This window comes from Lipomyces doorenjongii, assembly GCF_038497915.1.
Source record: "Lipomyces doorenjongii strain NRRL Y-27504 unplaced genomic scaffold V1508scaffold_28, whole genome shotgun sequence".
In the NCBI taxonomy this organism is placed as follows: Eukaryota; Fungi; Ascomycota; class Lipomycetes; order Lipomycetales; family Lipomycetaceae; genus Lipomyces; species Lipomyces doorenjongii.
This window is the reverse complement of record NW_027118095.1, coordinates 43,685-67,421: the sequence shown is the minus strand read 5'-3', so window position 1 is coordinate 67,421 and position 23,737 is coordinate 43,685. Positions and strand designations below refer to the sequence as shown.

The 23,737-nt window shown below is 47.5% G+C and overlaps 12 protein-coding genes across 12 annotated transcripts; 9 read left to right on the top strand and 3 right to left on the bottom strand.

Annotated features, from left to right (window-relative positions):
• Positions 1-133: 133 nt before the first annotated feature.
• Positions 134-2,115, bottom strand: V1508DRAFT_387053 (general substrate transporter; the record flags this gene model as incomplete). The annotated part of the gene is made up of 6 exons (XM_066937830.1): positions 134-389; positions 445-621; positions 680-959; positions 1,015-1,265; positions 1,327-1,415; positions 1,465-2,115. 6 exons carry the CDS (start codon positions 2,113-2,115, stop codon positions 233-235), a joined length of 1,605 nt encoding a protein of 534 aa, XP_066795500.1. The 3' UTR covers positions 134-232.
• Positions 2,116-2,907: 792 nt separating this feature from the next.
• On the top strand, positions 2,908-3,478 carry V1508DRAFT_418355 (uncharacterized protein). Its single transcript, XM_066940453.1, has 2 exons — positions 2,908-3,004; positions 3,055-3,478. Exon 2 carries the CDS (start codon positions 3,239-3,241, stop codon positions 3,413-3,415), a length of 177 nt encoding a protein of 58 aa, XP_066795499.1. The 5' UTR covers positions 2,908-3,004; positions 3,055-3,238; the 3' UTR covers positions 3,416-3,478.
• Positions 3,479-4,633: 1,155 nt separating this feature from the next.
• Positions 4,634-5,387, top strand: V1508DRAFT_141353 (uncharacterized protein). The gene has a single exon (XM_066936009.1). It carries the CDS (start codon positions 4,680-4,682, stop codon positions 5,250-5,252), a length of 573 nt encoding a protein of 190 aa, XP_066795498.1. The 5' UTR covers positions 4,634-4,679; the 3' UTR covers positions 5,253-5,387.
• Positions 5,388-5,837: 450 nt separating this feature from the next.
• On the top strand, positions 5,838-7,741 carry V1508DRAFT_141343 (glycoside hydrolase superfamily). Its single transcript, XM_066936008.1, has 3 exons — positions 5,838-6,293; positions 6,343-6,847; positions 6,907-7,741. The coding sequence occupies exons 1-3, from the start codon at positions 5,928-5,930 to the stop codon at positions 7,566-7,568; spliced, it is 1,533 nt and encodes a 510-aa protein (XP_066795497.1). The 5' UTR covers positions 5,838-5,927; the 3' UTR covers positions 7,569-7,741.
• Positions 7,742-8,374: 633 nt separating this feature from the next.
• V1508DRAFT_404582 (uncharacterized protein) lies at positions 8,375-10,548 on the top strand (the record flags this gene model as incomplete). Its single annotated transcript, XM_066938640.1, has 5 exons — positions 8,375-8,667; positions 8,718-9,380; positions 9,436-9,522; positions 9,578-10,276; positions 10,344-10,548. 5 exons carry the CDS (start codon positions 8,375-8,377, stop codon positions 10,546-10,548), a joined length of 1,947 nt encoding a protein of 648 aa, XP_066795496.1.
• A 568-nt stretch (positions 10,549-11,116) lies between these two features.
• Positions 11,117-12,426, top strand: V1508DRAFT_418347 (peptidase family S66). Its single transcript, XM_066940452.1, has one exon. It carries the CDS (start codon positions 11,196-11,198, stop codon positions 12,261-12,263), a length of 1,068 nt encoding a protein of 355 aa, XP_066795495.1. The 5' UTR covers positions 11,117-11,195; the 3' UTR covers positions 12,264-12,426.
• A 128-nt stretch (positions 12,427-12,554) lies between these two features.
• V1508DRAFT_462136 (uncharacterized protein) lies at positions 12,555-13,646 on the top strand. Its single transcript, XM_066942828.1, has 2 exons — positions 12,555-13,064; positions 13,127-13,646. The coding sequence occupies exons 1-2, from the start codon at positions 12,603-12,605 to the stop codon at positions 13,460-13,462; spliced, it is 798 nt and encodes a 265-aa protein (XP_066795494.1). The 5' UTR covers positions 12,555-12,602; the 3' UTR covers positions 13,463-13,646.
• A 3,425-nt stretch (positions 13,647-17,071) lies between these two features.
• Positions 17,072-18,557, top strand: V1508DRAFT_397781 (uncharacterized protein; the record flags this gene model as incomplete). Its single annotated transcript, XM_066938171.1, has 3 exons — positions 17,072-17,344; positions 17,400-17,877; positions 17,932-18,557. The coding sequence occupies 3 exons, from the start codon at positions 17,072-17,074 to the stop codon at positions 18,555-18,557; spliced, it is 1,377 nt and encodes a 458-aa protein (XP_066795493.1).
• Positions 18,558-18,709: 152 nt separating this feature from the next.
• V1508DRAFT_418338 (TFIIH subunit TTDA/Tfb5) lies at positions 18,710-19,539 on the bottom strand. The gene is made up of 4 exons (XM_066940451.1): positions 19,430-19,539; positions 19,363-19,378; positions 19,254-19,317; positions 18,710-19,200 (listed from the first exon to the last, which is right to left on the bottom strand). Exons 1-4 carry the CDS (start codon positions 19,446-19,448, stop codon positions 19,075-19,077), a joined length of 225 nt encoding a protein of 74 aa, XP_066795492.1. The 5' UTR covers positions 19,449-19,539; the 3' UTR covers positions 18,710-19,074.
• Positions 19,540-19,709: 170 nt separating this feature from the next.
• V1508DRAFT_462134 (uncharacterized protein) lies at positions 19,710-21,606 on the top strand. Its single transcript, XM_066942827.1, has 7 exons — positions 19,710-19,929; positions 19,991-20,052; positions 20,117-20,174; positions 20,251-20,295; positions 20,317-20,342; positions 20,405-20,411; positions 20,448-21,606. The coding sequence occupies exons 1-7, from the start codon at positions 19,867-19,869 to the stop codon at positions 21,393-21,395; spliced, it is 1,209 nt and encodes a 402-aa protein (XP_066795491.1). The 5' UTR covers positions 19,710-19,866; the 3' UTR covers positions 21,396-21,606.
• Positions 21,607-21,728: 122 nt separating this feature from the next.
• V1508DRAFT_418329 (uncharacterized protein) lies at positions 21,729-22,553 on the top strand. Its single transcript, XM_066940450.1, has 4 exons — positions 21,729-21,859; positions 21,926-22,066; positions 22,144-22,194; positions 22,246-22,553. The coding sequence occupies exons 1-4, from the start codon at positions 21,857-21,859 to the stop codon at positions 22,468-22,470; spliced, it is 420 nt and encodes a 139-aa protein (XP_066795490.1). The 5' UTR covers positions 21,729-21,856; the 3' UTR covers positions 22,471-22,553.
• Positions 22,506-23,634, bottom strand: V1508DRAFT_418328 (uncharacterized protein). The gene has a single exon (XM_066940449.1). It carries the CDS (start codon positions 23,555-23,557, stop codon positions 22,568-22,570), a length of 990 nt encoding a protein of 329 aa, XP_066795489.1. The 5' UTR covers positions 23,558-23,634; the 3' UTR covers positions 22,506-22,567.
• Positions 23,635-23,737: the final 103 nt, after the last annotated feature.

Below are 23,737 nucleotides of genomic sequence, written 5' to 3'. Positions count from 1 at the left end.
TTTCGAGTTCTATGACGTAGACAGATCATTTATGGGTTCGCTACAAGAGTACTAAATGAGGAGAGTAGAGCTTTTGAAGACTTATTTACGATCCGCGTGGACAGAAGTTGACGTCACTCATTGCTCCGTGCTAGATGCTTACATAAAGATATCTGAATTTAATTCACAAGCGGAATACAGCACCAAATACTATATGTCCAGCGCACGCGAACAATAACAGGCGAAACGCCAGCTACTCCTTATGGAACACATCCATATCCTTCTCGATAACTGCCATGGGTGCGAGAGTCGCTTCATTTTCGCCATCGAAGATAATCGCCATTTCCTCGAGGGCATATCCCCTGGTCTCAACAAAGAAGCAATACGCAGTTGCAACCTCGACCGTCAGCCTGTTAGATGACGTGTAAATTAACGAAAGAAGAAAGCATTTCAACGTAAACTTACCACGCACAGTAAACGAGATAGTACTTCCAGCCAATGGTCGCTAGACCAATGGGATTAACAAATTGGTTGAGGAACACAGCACCCTTAGTACTCAAGACATAGACGGCCATTCCCTTGGCACGAATTCCATACGGGAGGATCTCTACCGAATATGCCACTGGCAAGGGCGACAATGCGCTGGATAAAAATCATCAATTCGCGATTCACCTTCCTTGATGGAGTTGAATGAACTTACATGCAGTAAAAGAACTCGTATACGAAAATCAATGCTAAGACGGCAATCCCTGCCTGATCCTTCTTGTCCTTGCTAAACAGCGCGCTGGCAGCAGTCCATCCGGCGAACACGAGCAACATACCGACTGTGGACACCAAGAACAAAGGCCTGCGGCCGACTTTGTCGACAAAAAAAGAAGTTGTTAGTGCGATGAGCCAGTTCCAGATGTTGATGATTCCATTAACCAGGGCCTGTGTGTTCTGGTTTGTGATACCGATGGAGTCCATAACGCGGGAGAGATCTATTAACGGGCGTCAGTCTGAAGAAAATTAAACAGAGAACACACGGTGACATACAGTACGAAATGAGGCCATTGCCACTCCATTGCGAGAAAACGCCCATGCAGAGAACAAGGAACAGGCGGTATCGATTGCCAGAGGTCGAGACCAAACTTTTCCACGATGTCAATTTACTCTCTTTCTCAAGTTTGATGACTTGCTGGATCTCGCAGAATTCCAGCTTGACCAGGTCGGTCTCTTTGCCGTCTCCATGGTAACGCTTAAGCGCCTCCATAGCATCGTCGGGGCGATCGTTCGAAACAAGCCACCTAAAGCACCGAAGCAAGTCAGCGGAAAGGAGGATCGACACTAGAATAAGTACATTATTACCTAGGACTCTCGGGTAGAAACCAGATCGTAGCCAGCTGGAAAACTGAAGGGCCCATCTGGAGCAATGACGGAATTCTCCATGACCAAGTCTGCAACGAGTGAGAATATGGAAAAAGAGGGCTTTTCGTCAATACATACAGACTCGATCCTGCGAGTCCCAAAGGTGACCCAAGCGGCAATAATGCTTCCAATGAACCAGCAGGTGTTGCAGATGGCAGTGATGGTCGTGCGCTCCTTTGGGTGGCATAGCTCGGCCACCAAGGTTGGTGCTGCTGTAGTGCAAAATGTGAGTCCAAACCCTAGGATGAAGCGAGAGATAAGGAACATGGCAAAGTTATGGCTTTCGCACTGTATTATGGAGCCAACAATCATGATGATACTGCCGACCGTGATGCCCCATCTGCGGCCAAATTTGTCGGCAAGAAGCGGAGCCAGGGGGGTCGAACAGATCGATCCTAGAGGCATGATAGCGGACAGGATTCCAAGAAGTGATCCTCGAGGATTATTGAAGTAATCGTCCCAGTACGTGACGGTCTGGAGCGAGTTCATCATGCTCCCGTCATAGCCCGATGTTGCGTAGGCCATGATTGCCGCAGGGAATAGCAACGTGTAGAGCTTCACACGCGAAGGAACTCTGTACCAATGTTTCTCGAGATGGACAAGCCGCTGGATGGTTACGTCTTCCGCGGCCATCTCAGGGTCGGCGGTGGATATGGCAAAATTTGTTTTGAGCTTGCCAAGGTGCGCCTGGCGGATGGCAGGAAGATTTGAAAACACCGGATAGCCCATTCTTGCTCTTGACTGTGATAGTGATCACAACTAGGCATCGATAGTAAGCAAAGCGAAGCCATGCATTATATAGAGCCCCCGGTAGCGAATTTCGCGTATCCGGGCTTTGTTTGTATTTTGCCTCAATGCCGGGCCCTACGCCAGCGACCCGCGAAAGCGTTAAAGAGCAGAGGAATACATCGATGAGCAAATGTGAGGAGGTGCGGGGAAGAGCGGCCATTCAGGGCACAAGCCTTTTGTCATAGGGATAGAATTTCAAGCTGTCGTAAAATGAGTTGTCGGCTAAATTTGTATAGCACTGCGTTGCTAGGAGAAGCCCCGCATTGTGGGGCTGCCCGGAGCGAACTTACGCCGGCAAGTACTAGGCTCAAATAGGAAATAAAGTCGGAAGTCAATTCTGTCGCCTCTCGCCCCCACGAATCCACTTGGTTCAAGCCGCGGCTAACGAGAATTGGGAAGTCAGCTTTGTGGCAAAAATGATTCCAACAACGATCGCCTTGAAAGCTAACAGACGCGGTAAGGCTGGTCGGCCAGAAGGTCCACAACCCGTAAACTACGGTCGTGTCTCATAGGGTTACCTAGTAATGCATTTGCGATCACTTATGCAAATTATCGAGGGTGGAACTCATTCTTTTTGGTCTTTGTAGTGGCATATTTCGTTGCAACTGCGGTGCATCGGTCCGGCATGCCGTTGAGGCCAGTGATTTTGGAAAAATTATAGGCGTCGCTACAGAACAGCCAATCCCGACATCCATCACGTTTCCTATAACTCCACTCTCTCCATCGGGTCCAAATCAGAGAGACCATTCAATTCCCACAATGGCTTCCATTGATATTGAAAGCGTTCTCTCTCAGCTCCACACATTTGAGGGTTCAAGGTTCCTTTCTGGTAGGCCAGTCGGAACGTTGACATGGGACCTGAAACTAATCGACAGCCAGGCCCCGATTCATAGCACACATACGCGGTCAGGCGGCTTGCTGTGCCATCCCTACGATTGTCTGACGGTCCCAACGGCGTCCGTGGGACTCGGTTTTTCAACGGCGAGCCCGCGGCGTGTTTCCGCTGTGGGACCGCGGCTTGGAGCGACCTGGAACGCACAACTCCTCACATGCCGCAAGCGTGATGGGAGTAGAAGGAAAGGTAAAAGGCGCTGACGTTATTCTCGGGCCTACTGTGAACATGCAGCGATCACCACTCGGTGGCCGAGCGTTCGAGTCTCTCTCCGAGGACTCGGTGCCATTATCAATGGCATGCAAGTCAGAGAAGCTGATAGCTACTATTAAGCCAAGTTATACGTAGATGACAAGCTTGTCGTCGATAACGAAACCGTCCAGAGGCCAGGGTGATTTTCTTTTAGCAACGGCACAATCGAGGAGATTGGTAAAATCGACCTCGAAGCTGGCAAGACAGACAGCATAAAAGTCGAATTCGGTGGTTCAAGCACGTGCAAGATGGCGACTGCCATCGCAGACATTCCAGGGGGCGGTCTGCGAATTGGCGTCGCCAAGGCTTTGGAGCCTGAGCTTGAGATAAAGGTAGTCGAGACGGCAAAGCTTGCAGATCAAGTCATTTTCACCGTAGGCTTGAGCCGTGACTGAGAGTCTGAAGGATAGGATCGCGAGAATAGACGCAGTTTTAGACGCGAATCGCAACACCGTTGTCATCGTGCAGTCCGCACGCTGGTCGAAATGTCATGGATTCAGAGGCCAAGGCAGTAGTTGAGGTTGAGGCCTGGTACGGTGGTAACGAGACTGGTAACGGTGTTAAAAGACATCCTAATATTCGGCGACGTGAATCCGTCTGGCAGACTTCCGCTGTCTTTGCCCCGTCAAACTCCGGGATAATCCCGCGCACCTCAACTACCGATCCGACCTTGGCCGAACCCTATACGGCTAGGACATGTATATTGGCTACTGTTACTACGAGGCCGTCGAGAAGGAAGTCGTCTTTCCTGTTCGGCCATGGTCTTTCATACTCAACGTTTGAGTTTTCGAATCTGGCTGTCAATGTCGCCCCTGATGATGACACCCTGACCGTCAAGGCTAGTCACTAACGTCTAGGAACTGCGGTCGTCCAAGTCTATATCCACCAGCACAACCCGTCATTTAGCCGGCCACTAAGGAGCTCCAGGCGTTGTGCTGGTCAGTCCAAGACCGTGGACATCTTGCGGAGATTAAGCGCGCAACCTCGTTCTGGGACGAGACGGAGAAAGGGTGCATCAGTGAGAAGGATACATACGAAGTAAGTGTCGGAAGTCGAGTGCAGATATCATGCTATGTGCGCAGTTTGAAACTGAGAAGACAATCTGGCAGAATGGATTATAGAAGCCGCCAAAATGCCGTTATATTGTACACTGCAAATATAACACGTACGAATAGGTGATCCAGATCCTACAGTTGGATGTGACCTGTGAGCCAGTCAAGTTGTTCTGGTCCGGTCCGAGTGTGTTCGGGTTAGGTGTAAACTAATAAACACGTTAGGGTTCAGAATCATCCTGACAGAGCTCTACTACGTCCACGGACAGTGCTAATTTCGAGTCAGCTCTCATCTAATCCCACCAGCAATGTCCCGCTCCTCCCATACCTTCCAATTCGAGGCCCCACTCCCCTCGTCTCTCACTACTGCTGACATAATCTCCGCTCTCCATGTCCACGAAAACTGTCTCACGCTCCATGCTTTCACGATAAGCCACAAAGAAGTCCCCACAACAGATCCCGATGTAACCAGTGATCCGTACTTCTCCCCCACCGATCCCGCACCCATCAAGACCTACGAAGTGACTGAGCGCCACATAATCGTCCCAGGCGTCGGTGACTGGGGCAAAAAGTTTACAACATTTGCCGCATGGTTCCAAGATACGACTACTGGGCTGAAAACACGTGCCGATGGCCCGGTTGGCGCGCTGGTGGTAAGGGCGGAATGGAGCATCCAGCCAGGCGGTGCATGTGGAGGGATGAAAGGAGAGGCTGAGGGCCCTGAGTATATGCTTGTGGAGAATGTTACGGTGGAGTGTGCTTGGTGGCTGATGTCGTTAGCGAAGAGGAGCGTGGAGGCTGCGCATCGGGATATCTGTCGGAAGTTAGTGGAGAAGGTGGACCGGGCGAGAAGGACAGGGGCGCAGCTGGAGGTTAGCTAATGTTCCTGCTGAAATAATATATATATATATTCCCAGCCACCAAGTTCCTTTATAAAATTGGCTACATTCTATCTAAGAATAAGCAACGTAAATTTTAGGAAATGAAGGAGCCAGAAGAAAAGGAAGCGATTGACGAATCATGTTTATCTCGGAATTTGGCCTTAGAAGATTAGTTTGTTCTAATATAAATGATTGAAGTCGGAACACCGGTCTTAGGTATCCGGGGTTAGCCATGCGTCCCGTAACCCTACACCCTATGTTACGGATGTAGACTTTTTACCTGGACACGGATACGGACATTAATAAGGCAAACTTGGCCTGGATATTATCCGTGCCGCACGCTAGGTCTAAAATCTCTTCAGATTGGCGTGAAAGGCATCTTTGCGGTTCCCCAAAACGATAACTATGCTCAAATAGGAAATAATGTCGGATCGCCCGCGCCGCACGCACCTGATCACAATCAAATAGTGATGCGGGTAAAGTCAACGAAATAAAAACTGCCTAAATAGATATTTCTGGAAGTGGATGAGATGGACCAGATGGGAAATGCAGAGCCCAGATAGCAAGAGCACGGTCGAGACTTTAAAGGATCAGTCGGATCCCTAACAGCCATGGATTCTGCACAATTGCTAGCATCGCAATTCACAGTCTTTCATACTCCTTAGGCAAGAAAAGATGGCTACCGGGATTCTACGCGTCGCAGACGGAGCCAAAATTGTTGATGCCAATGGTGATCAAGTGATCCTCCGTGGCGTAGCGTTAGGTGGTTGGATGATGATGGAGAATTTCATGAACGGCTTCCCTGGCAGAGAAATGCAGGTGCGCAAGGCGTTTAGAAAGGTGCTCGGCCCCGAAAAGAGTGCCTTCTTTTTCGACAAGTTTCTCGAGTACTTTTTTACGGATGACGATGCCGCATTCTTGAAATCTCTTGGTCTAAACTCTCTCCGAGTGCCTTTTAACTACCATCACCTCGAAGACGACATGAATCCCGGAGTAATCATACAAGACGGCTTCAAGCATATTGACCGCGTTGTTGAGATTGTGAGTCTCTTAACTGCCAGTGATATTGGATTAACAACTGATATTTTAGTGCGCCCGCCATGGCATCTACACTATTCTTGACCTTCATTCCGCGCCAGGTGGACAGTCTCAAGATTGGCACTGCGATAATCCGACTGGATATGCGGCGTTTTGGGACCAGAAGTCCTTTCAAGATCGAGTCGTTAACCTATGGAAAACCATCGCAGCAAGGTACAGGGGGAATCCCTGGGTTGCCGGATACAACCCTCTGAACGAGCCTGCTGATGAGGAGTGGACCCGCCTTTTGTCGTTTTACGACCGCATCGAGAGGGCCATTCGCGAGATTGATCCTGACCATATTCTCTGGCTCGATGGGAATACGTTCTCGATGGATTTCTCTGGATTCACAAAAGTTTTTCCAAACACTGTCTATGCCATACACGACTACTGCGGATATGGATTTCCAAATCGAATTGGAAGGTACCAGGGCAAGCCCGAGCAGGACAAATACATTCGTGCGATGTACGACAGAAAGGTCGAGTTTATGAAGACCCACAATGTGCCAATCTGGAATGGTAGTCAACTTTTACATGCTATGCTTACGTCCCCGGCTGAGTCACTAACATATAAACAGGTGAGTTTGGGCCGATCTACGAGCGCGAGGAATACAACCCGGATTACAAAGTGCAGAACAAGGAGCGGTACAACATGCTGGAAAAACAGCTTTCAATCTATTCCGCTGAGGGCATCCATTGGTCCATCTGGGCTTACAAGGATATCAATGTAATGGGAATGCGCTACGTTCCCTCCGATTCGGCTTGGATCATGCTCCTTGGTCCTTTCATCCGTAAAAAGCGCGAACTTGCAGTTGACTCATGGGCCTACGACGACGCGCATCTCCAGGAAGGATTGTTTGGTCCCTTGCACAGGTGGTTTGAAGAGAACGTCCCGGAGAAGTACAGCAAAAAGTATCCATGGCAGTGGCGTATGCATATGCACGTCTTCAGAGGGATCCGTGGTATTACTCTGGCAGAGTATCTCATCCCAGAGTTTGCCGACTACTTTAGCGGCAAGACGTTTGAGGAGCTTGATGAACTCGCAAGGAGCTGGTCATTTGCAAACACTGTTGGCCGGGATGAATTAAATCGACTGCTGATGGTTCACGCGACGATGAAGCCAGACGATCCTCACCTTGTCAGTGTCATCCCGCGTGCAAATAAGCCCCAGAGTAACGGGTCCAGAGGCGTATTTGAGCTGTCGCCTTTGGAGCTGTCAATGCAGAAGGCACGTGCTTAAGTTACGATGAAGAGCTCAGGATAATAGCCAATTCAAATTCATTGTTATTCATTGCGTGAATGGCAACAGAATTGTGTTTGGTGTTTTCTGAATGGGAAATAATATTCATATATGTAGCATTGGCAAGCTCAATAACTGTAGTAATAGATTCAATGACCATGCTAAGATAAGTTATAACTATTCGTTGACAAACTTCGCGCTTTGAGCACATCTTTTGTATTCTAACTTTGCTCCTTGCTGAATATGTCTGAGGACGCACCTACGGCACTTAACCTTGAACTGCGTGTTTATATCAACGTGAATATGATAAGTGGAATAAGTGATAGCGGGAATATTAAGCATAACTATGTCTATACGCCAGAAGAATCTAGAAAAAGTAAAGACTGCTTTGTGTGACACCTACAAGATGCTGTCGTCGCTTTGTTGGATTGTTGGATTGCCCAACAGACAACCTGAAGAATTGATAGTCAGGAAATTTCTTGTGTATACCTATATGGGATGGGAGCGCGCAAACTATGCCAAGGGGACACACATAAGAAAGACACTGAACAGTAGTTGTACGACATTTAATTGGACTATAAATGTCCCCCAAATAAATTAATAAAAAATGTCCAAATAAATTAAATTGTCCTCCAGATAAATGTCGTACAAGCGTTTCTACCCGAACGGTCAAACTAGGAGTGGGCTCTGCTCAACCCTTACCACTTCATTTACTACTGGTCATGCTTGACAAAGTTGTCGCCTATCAGACAAACGAGTTCATGGCAGATCCTGAGAACTGAATTTACGCGTATAATCTCCATTTCATGTTGCAGAAGCGACTACGCTGGAAATACTTCGAAGGAGCAGCATCAGAACCAGCGACAATTGTTGCCAATGGAACATGGCAGCGCAGAGTCTCATTGAAGCATGCTCGGGATGAGGAACATGACGGTCAGGCATCAACATCAGGCCGGCCCGTGCCTATCAAAAGACGTGTTGAGCTTGCATGCCAAAATTGCCGAAAACGCAAGTCACGCTGTGACGGCGCCAAGCCACGATGTAGGTTCTGCGATGGACAAGGATGGGAGTGCGAATATAGCGACTTGCCACCGATCCGGTATGCTTTTTGGTTCAGTGTTGTTTATGAGAGAGCTAACAAAATTACAGCTCAGAACGGAACACTAAATTTCGTCTGGACCGTATACACTCATTTCAAGATCGGGTCTTTGTAGCTCTTGACCATCTGCCGGAGGAGACCAGATCAGGATTGAATGATGCACGTTATCGCACTAATAGCACAAGTATGCCAGCAGCTAAGGCGGATGTTAACGACTCTATACTGGAGATGCCTACAAAGCATTCAGGCAATACTATGCAGGTCATAAATTGGCCTATAGTCACTCTTTTGCTGACAGGACCAGGCGGGCCTGAGAGCGTGTTGGACCCGATCTATCCGTTCTATGTTATAAACGAGGAACCAGTTCTGGCAGCGGTAACTCAAGTCGAGACGTTTCCGTCCATTGCTAGCGACACAATATGGTTATACCTGACATACTACATGCGGGAGGTGCACTGCTTTTTCCCTGTACTCGACAGCCAGGATGTGGAAGCTCTGTTTCATTTGACATCAGAAACGGAAGCTAGTAGTGACATTCACTGCCTGCTAAATGTGGTACTTGCCTTCGGCGCGTTGTCTGCAACAGGTAAGGTTAATGATGAAAGCGAGCGAATTGCGGTAGAGACACAGTGCTGGAATGCATCAGTCATGCTACTCGGAATAATTACTATGACGAGCTCTGTAGCAAGTATTCAGGCGGTGGCATTAGCAGGGTACGTGAGTCAAACTGATCATTCTCAACTTTCGATCTGACGGAATCGCCATCAGATTTTATTGCGGCGCGCATGTAAAGATTTTCAAATGTTTGAAATATCTACAAACGGCATCAACGATGTCACAAATATATATAAAAAGGTATATCCTTCTAATTGTGATGTTGCGTGCTTTTTCGATTTACAAAGATAAACAGGAACATTCGCCATAATACGACTAGCAATTTTCCGCATGGGTTTTGCTGCACTTTCTGGTGCATATATAGCTATGAGAACGACCTGCTGTCGGAGCTGGATTTCGCGTCGTCTGGCCTGGCTCGGTATGAAGACATGGTTCCATATCCGTCGGCCGCAGTTGATCCAATGCCGATACATCTCTACGCGAAGCTTTCTGTAGCTGATGGCCACATTCCACGGGTTGTACATGAAGACATTGCGATCTGCCAAATAGTCACAAACGCTTCTATCCGGAAAGCCATCAACCGTGTCACTGCAACGATTTATTCACGCCCCATGGACATCGCCAAAAGTAGCAGCAACAGTCGGATGAGCTGGTACGTGGACAGCTGTAATTGGATGGTGAAATATGCACGCGAATTTGAGGAGCATCAGCGCGCGATGCAGGAGAAAATACCTATGTATATGCTCACTTCGCCACCGAACGAGGAGTGGAATGTCAACCGATTGCGCCGTAGAAAGTTTGCACTTGAGTACATCATTCACCGAAACTTTATAGAATACGTGCTGCATAATCCTGATCGCCTCGCTGCGGACCCGCTGCGTGCCGAGATTCTGGAGTACTGCAGAAGGTGCCTGGAGGGTTGCAAGCACTTTATTGAGAGTTTGGCAAGCGTTAGAATCAACATACTGACAGGGCCATTTGCATCCGGAATGGCGTACGTTCCTTTCTGTAACATGCTTTCTTGCCTCTTGATGCTGACTCCATTCTTTCTCTTTGTTTAGTACCATGACGATGGTCACGACTCTGCTCGTATCCAAAACTAGCCATCCTCTGGCGGCGGTACTACCAATCGGGGTTGACACTGCAATTCATCTCGGTTGCGAAATGCTGATCTGGCTGGCGGATGTGTATCCGAGTTTTCACTGGCATGCAGATTTGTTGCTGCGATTAAAGGCACAGGTGGATAACTCACGCGGTGGACGTTAGTGTAAATTAGGCAGAAGCCCATGTGAATACTGGGATTGATCGCAATTTCCATTTATTTACGAATCTAATCAAGACAGTGTTCAGCGACTCTAAACTACCCGCCTCCAAATTCCACAGGCACTGGACACCCTAACCTTACTGAATGCATCACATCTCTCTGGTGGACTTATGTTACCTTAAGATGGGTGAATGTGTACTAGTGACATAGGGTGTAGCAGGCTCAAAGGGACTTACACAGACGTCGATAGACCTGCAACCCCCTTCTCATAATCCTTCACTTAGGATCTACTGATGATCTACAGAGATAGCAACTCATTGTCGGACTGCTACACGGCCATTCCTAGGTTTTTTAGACTTATCGTGTAAAGCAGAACGGAGATAAAGTGTATATTTGTTGGGAAACTGCTGTGGATTCTCGTCTAACAAAGTTGATCAGGGCAAACTTTCACTATGCGTCGAATTACACATAGTGACTTTGTCAAAAGTGTAAAGGCGAGCTGCCCAAAAGCTGCGTGGGCTTATTTTGGGAGAAGAGAAGCGGGCAATGTGAGCAATCCTTAGCTCCAGTTAGAAATATAGACCCAAGCAGTGCTACTTTCGCGCTTAACTCGCAGATTATTTGCATCATTATTCTCGAGGGTTCTAAAATGCCTCCAAATTTAAGAGCCAGTCAAAGAAGACTCCGACCTGGCAGTCGGGTCGCGATTGTATCTCCTTCTTCTGGCGCACCTGGGCTGTTTCCCCATGTACACGACCTAGCGATGAAACGGCTACAGAGTGAGCTTCAGCTTATTCCGGTTGAATATCCCACAACACGACAGATTGGGGCAACGCCTCGCGAGCGTGCAGCAGACCTCAATGCCGCCTTTTCAGACGCAAGTATTGAAGCCATTATGGCTACAATTGGCGGGGATGACCAGATAACGGTATTGCCATTCCTAGACAGTGGCACGATTGCAAAGAATCCAAAGCCGTTCTTTGGGTACAGCGATAACACCAACTTGCTTAATTATCTCTGGAACCTAGGGATAAGCAGCTACCATGGCGGCTCGACCATGGTGCATGTTGCCCGGCCCGGCGGTCTTCATCCACTCTCCACGGCTTCACTGTGCGCTGCGCTCTTCAGCGGTGGTGATTTTGAACTGCACCCCGTCAGTGAGTTTAGCGAGGATGAGCAAAATTGGAATGATGCAGCATGGAGTGATCCAAATGGCCCGCCACCTAGTCCGCGTCAGGCCTCGACTGGATGGCGCTGGCACCAACCGGATCGAGTCATCACAGCTCCTACTTGGGGAGGCAATCTCGAGATTTTGGATTGGAACTTGGCAGCAAATCGCTGGATTCGGAACGATCCGGCCGACTACTCGGGTTGTGTTTTGCTGCTGGAGACATCTGAAGAGATGCCCTCAGCAGCCTACGTGTTCCGCACTCTGCGTAATGCAGGGGAGCGAGGACTGCTGGCCCAGTTTCCCGCCGTACTTGTCGGTCGCCCGAAGGCGTCGAATATTGAGATAGAGCCGACCCCGGAGCAGCGTATGCAGTATCGTCAGGAGCAGCGTGAAGCAATTCTTAAGGCCATTTCCTATTATAATCCTGATGCAATGATTTGTTTTGACATAGATTTTGGCCATACTGATCCCCAATGGATCTTACCATATGGTGGCATGATTACAGTAAATGGGCCACAACGGCAAATAATCGCTCATTTCGGATGAGTTCACTATCGATTACTCAGACGGTGAGGAACGAGAGTTGAACTGCTGCAAAGACGTGGAAAAGATTGTGTATACAACGGCAAGTGCCGGGGTTCTGGATTTTATATACCGTAGATTACTATTCATCATCGGTTCGATTCAATGAAAATATTGTAGAGACCACTAGAAATGTGTGTGCAATGGAAGTTTCTACCGTCAACCCCCTGACGGCCCCGGAAAGCCCTACCCCTGAAAAATGGGATTGCGTCATAACTATGCACTCCCCCAGTCCCCAGCAAACTACACTCGAATGCCATACTATCAATTCTAGTTTCCATTAATTATAGCGACCAAGATATTATGCCTCCAAGAAAACGTGCAAAGCAGGCTGTGGCGATCAAGTCAGACATTGAGTCCGCCGCTAATGAACCTCCGTCACTGGCGGCCACTTCAGTCACGTCTGACACGTCACAACCCGCCTTAACAGAACAGATTAAAGACGAGGTTTCCAACGCAAACATCGAATCGATGGATCCTGACTTGCTCGACGAAGAAGAACTCCCCGAGAACACATCCACCAAACCACGCTTTGCAGGCGGATACGACGAACTTAAAACATTCAAAGGGCAATACTATGCGGGTATGGCAATAGGTGGCTCACACACATGGAATTATGATCAGGGTGTATGGAAGGAGACGAAGCTCGAGCCGGACCTTTGGAAGGTTGACTTTCAGACAACGAAAAGAAGGGATAGGAAGGCGCCACAGGGAAGCGGGGCGCCAGTGGGAACGGAGTATCATTGGCTGATTGTCGCGCATCAGGTATGTTTCTCTCTTCCCGTCCGTAACCCCGTTTGCGGATTCATGTTGACATTATATTTGAGTATGTGCGAAAAGAAGATGCAAACACTTACTCAACGCACTTGACGGGCTCAAAGTATAAGCTTGCGCACAAAAATGCTGCGAGCGAGAAATGGTCCATTGGCACGGTGATGGGGCAGCGACAGCGGGAGATGGAGCTGTTGGAGGATGCGAAACGCAAAGTGGATGGACTGCCGCCAGTGCTCAAAGAGCAGAAGGTGCAGGACACGACGCAGCAGAAGGGGCAGAGGACATTGGATAGTTTGTTTAAGATTAAGGAGCGAAAAGATCGGACGAAGGACAGCGCGAAACGTGAGAGTGAGAGTGGGAGCAGGGTTGAAGGCAGTGAGGTTGAATAGGCTTGATGGGAGTCTCTGCGCTGATGACAGTTGCGGATTTGACAATGATATCTGGTCACTAATGAGATAGTTGCGATGTAGCACTAGAAGATGCTTAATCCAAGTCAGGCTCTCAGTTCCCGGTGTATTCTGTCTAAATATGTACGTAATCTTAAACGCGAACAACGGAGAGGAATTCGGCACGGATAAGAATTTTCGTTATCCATATCCAGGCAACATATAATTATCCGTATCCGTATCCATATCCAGAAGAAAGTGGGCTTATCCGTATCGGTATCCGTCATATCCCTGGATATCCGCCGATATCCACGGATATTCACGTAGGAGTGACAAGATTGAAAGATATTAGAACCATCACTAATGCGAAATATACCGTTCAACTTGGGTGACGCCTTCTTGAGCTTATGAGTCAATAAGAGAGATCGTTAAGATCGATCCGGCGATCAATACATATGAACCTGGCTCGCCTTGCTCTGCAAGTAAGCTAGTCTAATAGACGTAATGGATCGGTTTAGTATTCAGGATATTGTTGCGGTTTCCACGTTTCGTGTCTGATTCTATTATTGCTCTGATGGACTGCTATATCTGGATCACAAGACCTAAAATTTATTTATCAGATTTACAATTAAATAAATACAAAAAAAAAATAATACTTAAAAAATAAAAAACCGATATAAATAATAATTAAAGCATGAATATAATATTAAGGAATGCTAGTACAGTAACTTGCCATATTAACATTATTAAAAGAAGGAAACAAAGAAATACAAACGGCTTTTATTGCTGCATATATAAACTCTTTAACAGAGTCAATAGCCTGAACCGACTATTACTACGTTCCTCGCCAAGCTACTGCGTAAAGCTGGTTGTTCTTTATGACTATCTATTCCCGACACAGCCGAAAATTCAATACCTCCTTCGGTAATAATTTGCATGATAACTTTATTTATGTGTCTTATCCGCGGATATCCGTGATTATCCACGGATATGACTAATCAAGATTGCTTTATCCGTATCCGTAATTTTGACGGATATCCGCGGATATATCCGTTATCCGTGTATCCGTGCCGATCCCTAGATTTTAAAGGAGGTCAAGCTAGCAACCACCGTTGTGTTTATGAATCTCCTAACCCTTGCACGGCTCAATGAGATGTCCAAGGACTGGATATGTTTGAGTTTTTGTGATGACCAGTCTGATTTGGGCAAGATTGACATTGATGCCAACCAGAATGGGGCTTATATATAGCCTATTAATGGTGAGCGCGAGAGAGATTGTATGTCTGTGAATTGGTTGATGAGAGCTGTCGCTGCACAGACATAGATATGGTCTCGTGTAACCTGCGCATCCATATCCAAAGAATATCAGCCCTAACCCCTGTTCTCCACCTTACGGGTTTCTTGACATGCCGCTGTTTCACGCAAACGCATGCGCAGCTCTAAAGTCGAGAGACTATAGCTATGAGCCAATCTCTTGCCATGTAGATAGTTATGATTCCATTTTTTTTCATTGCACTCCAATAAGTGCTTGCATTTCGGTTTCTTCATTTCTTGAAGTATGGGCCGAATAACTCGATGGTCTCAGAACCCTTTGCTGGTCTCTGGCGAATGCGAGATCACAGCGCGAAGTTGTGATTCCGTCATTGAATAGCGAGATGAGCACTCAACGCTTGAACTTAAACCGTCGATTGGAATCCACGGGCTCGACCCCTCACACTATGACGAGGATCTGTTCCTTATTCTCAGTATTTGAAGTTAGAAGAAAGCTAGTCTAAGTTTAGATCAGAGAATAATATTTCAGAGGAAAAGAGGTAGCTCTTGAGCGAGGGCGGGGGTAATTGAGTTGCGCCCAGCCGCGTCCTTTAAAGTTTAATGGGCCCCTGACTCACGACGATTCTCGAACGCGATCTTTAGTTTCCCGAAGACTGCAGCAGCTAATAGATGGTCGAGCAAACGTAGGCCGTGAGTGGTTCCACGGCCGACAGGTCTCACAGCGAAGATTTACTACTAGATGATGTCTGAGAATGTTTCAACTGCCGATACTTTAGATGGATTATAATATTCAGTGGATATGATCCCACAGTCGATGGCTATCCTATGAGCACACAATAACCAGCCAGTTGAAGGCGGCAATTCCGTGTGACGATATTTCAGTACTACTAATGCCGTATGCGGCCAGGATAGTCAGCAACTCTACGGCAGAAATGCAGATTCGAGGAATCATGTCAGCTCTAGTCAGGATTGATTAACAGCTTCAGAGCAAGTCCAGTCTCACGAAGGATTGATTATGAACGCAGGGAGTATTATAGCGCTGGAATGTGCTGGTAGAAGTCTGCATGATGTTGTAATAGTTAAATTTCCGGGATGAGGTTAAGCGTACCAAACCTTAATGCACATTTGGATTGAGATTCAGCACTTCCAGTAAGCCAGCCTCGCCAACAATTAAGCAATTGGTGAGGTGGATTCAGAAGAACGATGATGGGGGCCAGAGTACAACGATTCACCTCTAATTGGAAGTTCGTGAATCGGGACATTAGTATCGAGAATACCGAAGTATAATTAATTTTCAGCCATTGTCTTACGCAAAGCCACTGGTCAGGGTTATTCGTGCAAATCGCTCGTCCGCAACGAGCCAGATGAACCTAAACTCTATGCGTGAGGCGTGGGAGCAATTCTGTTTTCAAACAGTGAGAATGTTACGTCGGGAGTACCAGTAACATTCCTGCACTTGAAGCTAGCGATACAGCGCAACGCTCATTAGCGCGAACAGATCCAGGAAGTTATACCGATGTAAGGCCAGATAATTGTAACGGGAATCTAAGTACGCTTGTTTCGTCCCGTTAGAAACAGTTTCCTCCAAGCGAAGTAACAGCAGTGTAAATTGCCAACGTCAGGCAACAATCGTATGATATGGCAAACTTTTTATTTACCTAGTTTGAAGATTAGCAGATCGCAGTTATAAGCCTAAAGCCTTCTTCATCACAATTCCTTGAGATATGGCTCCCGTTTCGTCTTTACTTTATTGGGCACGTTCTTCTCATATCTTGTCTGAGTACGTATATTTTTAGCCTCGCTCTATGACCAAAACTTCAACATGGGAATGTCGATCACGTGCCAAATTTTGCGCTATCCTTTCAACTTTGAGCAAAGAAGAGCCATCGACCCTGCATTAAGAGACGCGAACTAATTAAAAAAATCGACTACTTTTTTTCATAACAACCGCTCACATATGCAATTGCGATATTTCGCGACCCACTTGTCATCGAATGCCGCTAATGAAATATATCAGCGCTCATGTCCAAAGGCGGCAAATTCGAGATCACAAATGAACTACAATATCCGTAACAATGTCAGTCGCCTCAGCCCCATATAGATGCAACAATGCTGTTCCGTTCCTTCCCCGTCTGCCTGGAATGGGCTAGGGTTTCTTTAGTTTACACCCTCAAGCCGCACGGTTGCAGCGAGGCTGCGCGTTTCCGCCGCATCGTAATACCACAACACAGCCTCACGTACGTCAGGCTTGCCCGAATTTGAGAGTATAAAATATATAGGAATATTCTGTATACGTACATGCAAAGAGACGACTCCGCGTCTCGGCTGAATCTCAGAAGCATGTCGTCAGCCAACGGGACCGAGAATGACCAGGAGACAGTAGGAGAGCTGCGCACAGCATTGGACGAATCTCTCTCGCAGATCGACAGATACGAGAACGAATTGGCTCGACTGAACGCAAAGATTGAAGAACTTGAGCGGTTACATGAAATTCAGGAGGCGGACATACATAGTCGGGACATCGAGCTGGAGGATATGAAAGAGGAGGCTCAGAAATTACGTCTTGAGAACACAAATGAGATCGCCAATTTGAATGAAGCACTGGAACTTGAGGCAAGTTTGATCTTCTAATATTGCTTAGAACTGTAGCATTAATTTATAACAACAGCGACGCAGCGTTGCGGAATTGCAGCAGAGCCTGCAGGATCAGGAGAGGCAGTTAGTGCAAAACACTGATATAACATTACCGCGACCGCCCACAGACGACGAGTCGACCGTGTCCATCACTGCCGTAGAATTAGGCAATGTTGATAAGCTCCTATGTGAAAAGGAAATCGAGAGTCTCCGGATAGATCTCGCCGACCTACACCTCAAAGTCATGGCATCAGAAAGGACGCACGAGGAAGAAGTGAGAAAACTCCAGCAGGATCTGGTCGATGCACGAATACAGAACGGAAACCTACTCAACGAAATTACAGAGTTAGAGTCTTTAGTATGGGAGAAAGCGCGGTCAGAGTCGAGTGAGTCGGTGGCGGTAGAAGAATTTTCGGTGAGCCATGACGGTCTCGGTATAGGTGACCTCAAGGCCGCCTCGACGTTAGCTGAGGAGATTCTCGCCTCGTCGCCGACCAAGGCCTGCTCGCAAGGTAGGTATCCTGAAGCTGCGCAACCATCTTATAACAAGTTGCTAACATGCTAAGATCTCGAAAAAGAGAATCGGGCACTCCGCGAGTCAAACATTGCGATGGCAACATACATTGAGCGCATAGTCGAGAAGCTTCTCGATAACAAGGCGCTGGAACACATTCTAGAACACTCGTCACCAACCAAAGAAAGCAAACAACGGTCTCGGACGACGCTAGGATCGAAACAAGTGACTCGTTCTCCAACTAAAACCCTAGCCGACAAACGTGGTCAGAAGAAAATCATCGGTATTGGCATCAACTTCGACGCCGCATCGCCTTCCATGGATGAGCGTGGTCGAGAATATATATCACCTAAAGGTGCCCTTTCACCGCGATCAGTTGCGTCCTCGTCACCAAGCCTTGCAGGCCACACGTTGAGCAGCACATCTCCTTCCGTGGTTAGTCCGCGTCGCGTTTCTTCTGGCGGTCAAAAATCACTTCTACCCCTCATGTTATCGGAAGGTATAACCTCACCAAAACCTGACCATAATGGCACTGTGACCGATTATCCTCGACGAGTATTCAATTCACCGCCCTTATCGTCACAAGGACCCAGGGAGAAGTCCACAGCCGCCAAAGGATCTGCAAAACGCAGTAGCTGGCTCGGTATTTTCACCTCGCCGTCTGCTCCAAACGGTTAGGTGTTAGACAGTGGGGTGTATTGTAAATTACTGCTGTACGATTATTACCAGTATGGTCGGATTACTAAGCATTATGGAGGCTCTATCTTCGGTTACTGTGCAGGCGGATTTTCGGAGTTTAGTTTGGTTTGTTCTATCCGGTTGTCTGTGGTTATAATAACACGAAGGCTATTTTGATTTCTAATTCGTACTAAGGATTTATCCATTATACAGCAATTAAAAGACTTGGCGGAGAAAACATCCTTTCAGGTGCGGATCTATTAACTGCCGAGCCCGAGCCATATTTCTCTAATATTATTATTATTATTAAATTCCCGCCTTTAGGGCTGATGGACTCGTGTTCCTGGCCCGAGTGCATGCGAGGTCCGGTTTAAATAACAAAGTACGGATTACTGGTTATCTATATGACGATTACTTCCGGTATTCAGGGAAACATAAATTTTTGTAACTGATAAAACAACCCAACGCCGCATAAAATTAATATCTTCCGCATACAATCCATAAATGGCCAAACTGATTACTTCCGCTGTATGTCGTCGAGCTCTGCCGGTTTGAATGTGTTCTCCGCCAGCTGCGAATCTAGTTCGCGCTTGACATGCTCGACCATACGTTCCTCTATGACAAGATGCTCGTCATCGAGGTCCTTATCCGTAAGTAATTCGCTCATGAGCAGCAACAGACTAAATGTAGACATACTGCGAGAACGACATTGTGGTTTTTTGAGTCGAGGTTGATGATGAGCGCCTTGATGGATGGGTCACTATGAGAGTCAATATTTGTTGCTAACTTGCAGCTGGCGACTGACCACTCGACAAGCACGCCTTTTACAATTATGTCAGTACGTCACAATTGCATATAATACATAGGCTCACCTTTGACAGCCCGCGGCATTTCGGAATGGCAACGTTTTAGGATAGGGGCTGTTCACCTTGGATAATGCCACGGTTGCAAAATAGTGTTGCAACTACGTCCGTGACGGATGCCGAAAACTGAAACTGCACTCTGACATCATTACACACAACTCCGGAGCGTTAATTAGGGCTGTGTGTTATCACCTTCACGCGACATAATCCGGGTCAGAAAGTAGCCTCACTCAATCTCAGACAAATTACTGACCCGATCCACCTGACCTGGCCACTATGTGGATTGAAAGTTGACAAGGACGAGCACGGAACATACGCGCCGCGCCGATAGTTCCGTGTGAATCATATGTCTTTCTCGTTCGCCCATTCCCTCCTCCTCATCCTCAGTTCGTCACATCTCGTTGTGGTTGTATTATATTCTTCATATCATCGAAAAACGCTCAGTAATGCGCCTTCTACACCAAATAGTGCATATTTTGGCGTTGCTTTCGCTGGCAGCTGCCCAGACAGTACGAGTCCTAATATAGATCGCGGTACTTCGATATTTGCTTACCATATTCATTAACACAGGTCGTACACCTGTCCAACTCAGTGTCGGATTCAGGTGATATCTTTCGTGTCCATGTCGAAAGGTGAGATTGTTTGTTATGTGCCATTTAACTTGGTTCCTTGTATTCGAGACTAACTTGCCGGAAGACTCGATGATTTGACTGGTTCCCACGGCGACCTTATCGTACAGAAAACTACCTCGTTGGTAAGTTGTTTCAATACATAGTGAAGATCAACTTGTTTCTGTGTGCTATTTTTCTCCGTTTCTGGTATCTTGCGAGCAATATTTGAGAAATGACATTTGGGTCAACGACTTAGTCAGAATGGTGTGATTTCTGCGGAACTAGGTCAGATTGCCATACGATTGGAATAAGTCAGTTGCGCTCTGTCAAAATATTTCTTAAGTTTTATGACGCTCATATCTATGACATGCAGGCCACTAGTGAGGCTCTTTTTGGGCGACTGCTAACCGATACAGATATACGAGTATGATCTAGCTGAAGCGGAACACCAGTTCACATCCGCAAACGTACCCGTCCGTCTGGATCCGACTAGTACTGGCCAGATTTCTTCGTACTCCGTCCGCGACGAGATCACTCGCTTGGTCGCCCTGGACGAAGTCGTTGGAGACATTGCACTCGCCGTGGCTCCTCTCGCCAACGGAGCTAAACGAGTGACGATCGCAATGGTCGTGAACGCAGTAAATGGTGAGCGGGTTTTGAAGCAAGACGTCTTAAATGCAAACGTCAAGCTTAGCAACGTTGGCAAGATTGTTCACGTTGAGTCGAGTGACAGCAACGTTTTGTACGTCGATGTCGAAAATTTCCCCGTCGAATTAGCTGTTGGAGAGGCTGCTTGCGTTAGCGGAAACCAGTACTGGTGCCGATTGATGGACGTTGCGCGTTCAGCCAAGTCCTCTGTATCCGATGCAGCTAACAAGATCTTAAATTCTAACACCTCCGGCACCGATAAGAAGGACAAAACTACAGAAGCACACAAGAAGAAACTAAATGAAGGATGCAAAGATTCGCATAGGAAAAAGGATAAGTACAAATACGCCAAATACCCCCACGGCCATCGCCACAAGGGCGGCCGCAACGAAAGCGCGACTAGCATGATGAACGGCATCGCGCACTCATTATTTACGATTGCATTCCCGCTTTTGATCGGCATCCTGACCGGCTCTATCGTCGTCCTAATTGCCATCGGCATCGCTGACTTCTACGCAAATTACTGTCTTACGCCGACGCAGGGCTACCACACCCTGATCGTGACGGACGTCGCCATCAGCGAGAAGGAATTGGCGGAATTCATCGACCAGCGCCGCAGTATGCAGCACGATATCGATGGCGGTGCGGGCACGGATGTGAAACTGTCGTTCGACTCCGAGTACGACGCCTCGGAATCGCATCCTCTAATGAAATAGAGACGTCAATGTGATGTTTTTGCTTTTGAATTGCAGGCGAGGGAAATTATGGTACGTGAATTGCACGTCGGTGTTCATGTGTTTTATTGGTCATGGAGTTACTTTCCTTAATTTATTATGGGGTTAATTACAGTTGCCCGTCGTAGCTTGCCGGCTACTGCGAGTGTATATATGTGATGAATAAATTGTATATATTTCTGTTCGTATCGAACTGCACATTTAAGTGTGAATTTGTAAAATCGTAAAAATTAGTGTGGGTTCGCACTCCGAGGCACGTGATCACATCACGCAAGAAACTTGAGCCGCCTCTCGATCGATTCCCTCATGGAGCATGTCAGTAATTTCAGCGAATCGCGCACCATCATACATTCGCATACGATAGTCGATCCACAATAAAATAGATTATTCTTTTGATTGGACTTTTGATAGCAATCTTGGTGGTCTACTTTTACAAGAAAAATATGGTATGCATTCCGTCCCACTGGCGTTCTTCACCCGTAGCCCGATGAAGTACTAACAGATCACAACAGCTCCCGCTAACTCTCCTCAATACATCGCAAGGCCACCCGATGCTGGTCGAGCTCAAGTCCGGGGAGACATTGAACGGGCATTTAGTGAACTGCGATGCGTGGATGAATTTGACACTCAAGGAGGTCGTGCAGACTAATTCTGTATGTATATCCTATGTCATTATCATATTTGATATAGATCTATTTGATGACTTCACAGAATGAGGCTAATGAGCTAGGATGGCACGCGATTTTTTAGACTTCCTGAATGCTACGTGCGGGGTAATAACGTGAGTCGGCATATTGCATCCTAGACGTGGTGGAAAATGCTAACGAATCAGATTAAATACCTACGGGTACCAGACGAGGTCCTCGACATTGCACGCGAGAAGAATCAGCAGCAGCGCGAGGAACAGAGGAAATCTAACCAGCCGCAACGGGGCGGCTATAATCGTCAGTACAGCAGTAGCGGACAACGGGGAGGTTATAATCGGAATCGGGGTGGTGGAAACGTTGGTCGTGGTGGTGGGCAGTTTCAGCGTGGTGGACGGGGCACACAGTATTAGTCCGTCTTGTCGGAGGCTACGATAGTGGATAGTTCCTTGTAACATTACTTTAAGCATTATACAATACACTACATGTCAAGTTTTCTAGATCATAAATTCATCGACGGCCACGGCCACGCTTGCCGCGACCACGACCGCGACGACCGCCGCGAACGGATTTTGGCTCCCGTTTGACGTCTTCGGTCTCCGACTCGGTCTTGCGCTTTTTGCTGTTCATTTCTCTGAACGCGTCGAACGGACGCTTGTCTTTGCCCGACCCGGTCTTTCCTTCATTAGCCTTCATATCAACATACACCTTCTTGCTCATGACCTCAAGTTCGGTATCGTCCCACTTTGGCTTCGGATCGCGCGCAATGAATTTCTCGGCCTCGTCAACGCTCGCAAATTCCACGAAAACACTACCTTTGAATTTCTTCTCAGCGTCGCGACGAAGTCGGACCTGGCGCACTCCAAATCCAAAACCCTCAAAAAAGCTCTCGATATCAAACTGGCTGGTCGGCGTCTCCTTGCCAAAGCCCTTAACATACACCGAGCTCATAAACGCAGACGCCTTTTCTTCCGGCGCAGGCTGCTTCAGTGGGATTCTTCGCCGAACCTTTGCCCTGTCATCGGACACTTCGAGTAATTCTTCGCTCTGGCAGAGCGCAGAGACGATGGCGTCGAGCGGTTGGAAGCGACGCATGCGCGCGAAGGACGCGATCGTGCTGATCGGGACCCAACCGTCGTTCGCGGATGCGGTCGTCCAGAGGAATTTGTCTTTTGGCAGGTTCTGGTCGGAAAAGTAGAACTCGACCTGCTTCAGAATTGCCGCCGAGTCGGAGCTAGGAGGGAGGACAGATGCGTCGGAAATGATGTTGTGTTTCTTCCCGTGCTTCTCTTTCTTGTCATCTTTCGCTGGATCCTCGGCTGCTTCGCTGGTTATGTTGGTGGTTTCTTCTGGAGCCTCGTCAGCTGCTGGTTCTTCTGCAGGCTTCTCCTCAGTTGCTTCGACTACAGTCTCCTTCTCGACAGCAGGAGTAGTAGACCCGACAGCCTGTTCGACCGTCGGTTCGACTGTGGAAACCGTAGGTTCCTCTGATGCGTCCATATTGTTATTGTCGTGAATTCAATTAAGATCTGGTTTTGATCTAAGCAAATTCTTTCATTGTCGGATTTGGTCGGGTTAGGGCAACAATATTTACGACTGACGTTCGAATTTACTGACAGAGAGTATCACCGTAAAATACGCACGTGATCGTGCTGAGATCTACACTTTCCATGTGAAACG

Bases quoted from the DNA above. Each gene is read 5' to 3' on its own strand.
- V1508DRAFT_418338 (XM_066940451.1), bottom strand. The intron at 19,201-19,253 runs GTATGTCTACAT...CTTACGGATAAG, and splicing joins ACCACAATGTCGTTCTCGCA to GACCTCGATGACGAGCATCT.
- V1508DRAFT_141353 (XM_066936009.1), top strand. From the start codon at position 4,680: ATGTCCCGCTCCTCCCATACCTTCCAATTCGAGGCCCCACTCCCCTCG.
- V1508DRAFT_462134 (XM_066942827.1), top strand. From the start codon at position 19,867: ATGCGCCTTCTACACCAAATAGTGCATATTTTGGCGTTGCTTTCGCTG. The intron at 19,930-19,990 runs GTACGAGTCCTA...TCATTAACACAG, and splicing joins CGCTGGCAGCTGCCCAGACA to GTCGTACACCTGTCCAACTC. The intron at 20,175-20,250 runs GTAAGTTGTTTC...GTATCTTGCGAG, and splicing joins TACAGAAAACTACCTCGTTG to CAATATTTGAGAAATGACAT.
- V1508DRAFT_141343 (XM_066936008.1), top strand. From the start codon at position 5,928: ATGGCTACCGGGATTCTACGCGTCGCAGACGGAGCCAAAATTGTTGAT. The intron at 6,294-6,342 runs GTGAGTCTCTTA...CTGATATTTTAG, and splicing joins TTGACCGCGTTGTTGAGATT to TGCGCCCGCCATGGCATCTA. The intron at 6,848-6,906 runs GTAGTCAACTTT...ACATATAAACAG, and splicing joins CAATGTGCCAATCTGGAATG to GTGAGTTTGGGCCGATCTAC.
- V1508DRAFT_462136 (XM_066942828.1), top strand. From the start codon at position 12,603: ATGCCTCCAAGAAAACGTGCAAAGCAGGCTGTGGCGATCAAGTCAGAC. The intron at 13,065-13,126 runs GTATGTTTCTCT...ATTATATTTGAG, and splicing joins GGCTGATTGTCGCGCATCAG to TATGTGCGAAAAGAAGATGC.
- V1508DRAFT_418329 (XM_066940450.1), top strand. The intron at 22,067-22,143 runs GTATGTATATCC...CTAATGAGCTAG, and splicing joins AGGTCGTGCAGACTAATTCT to GATGGCACGCGATTTTTTAG. The intron at 22,195-22,245 runs GTGAGTCGGCAT...CTAACGAATCAG, and splicing joins GCTACGTGCGGGGTAATAAC to ATTAAATACCTACGGGTACC.
- V1508DRAFT_418328 (XM_066940449.1), bottom strand. From the start codon at position 23,557: ATGGACGCATCAGAGGAACCTACGGTTTCCACAGTCGAACCGACGGTC.
- V1508DRAFT_418347 (XM_066940452.1), top strand. From the start codon at position 11,196: ATGCCTCCAAATTTAAGAGCCAGTCAAAGAAGACTCCGACCTGGCAGT.
- V1508DRAFT_418355 (XM_066940453.1), top strand. From the start codon at position 3,239: ATGGGAGTAGAAGGAAAGGTAAAAGGCGCTGACGTTATTCTCGGGCCT.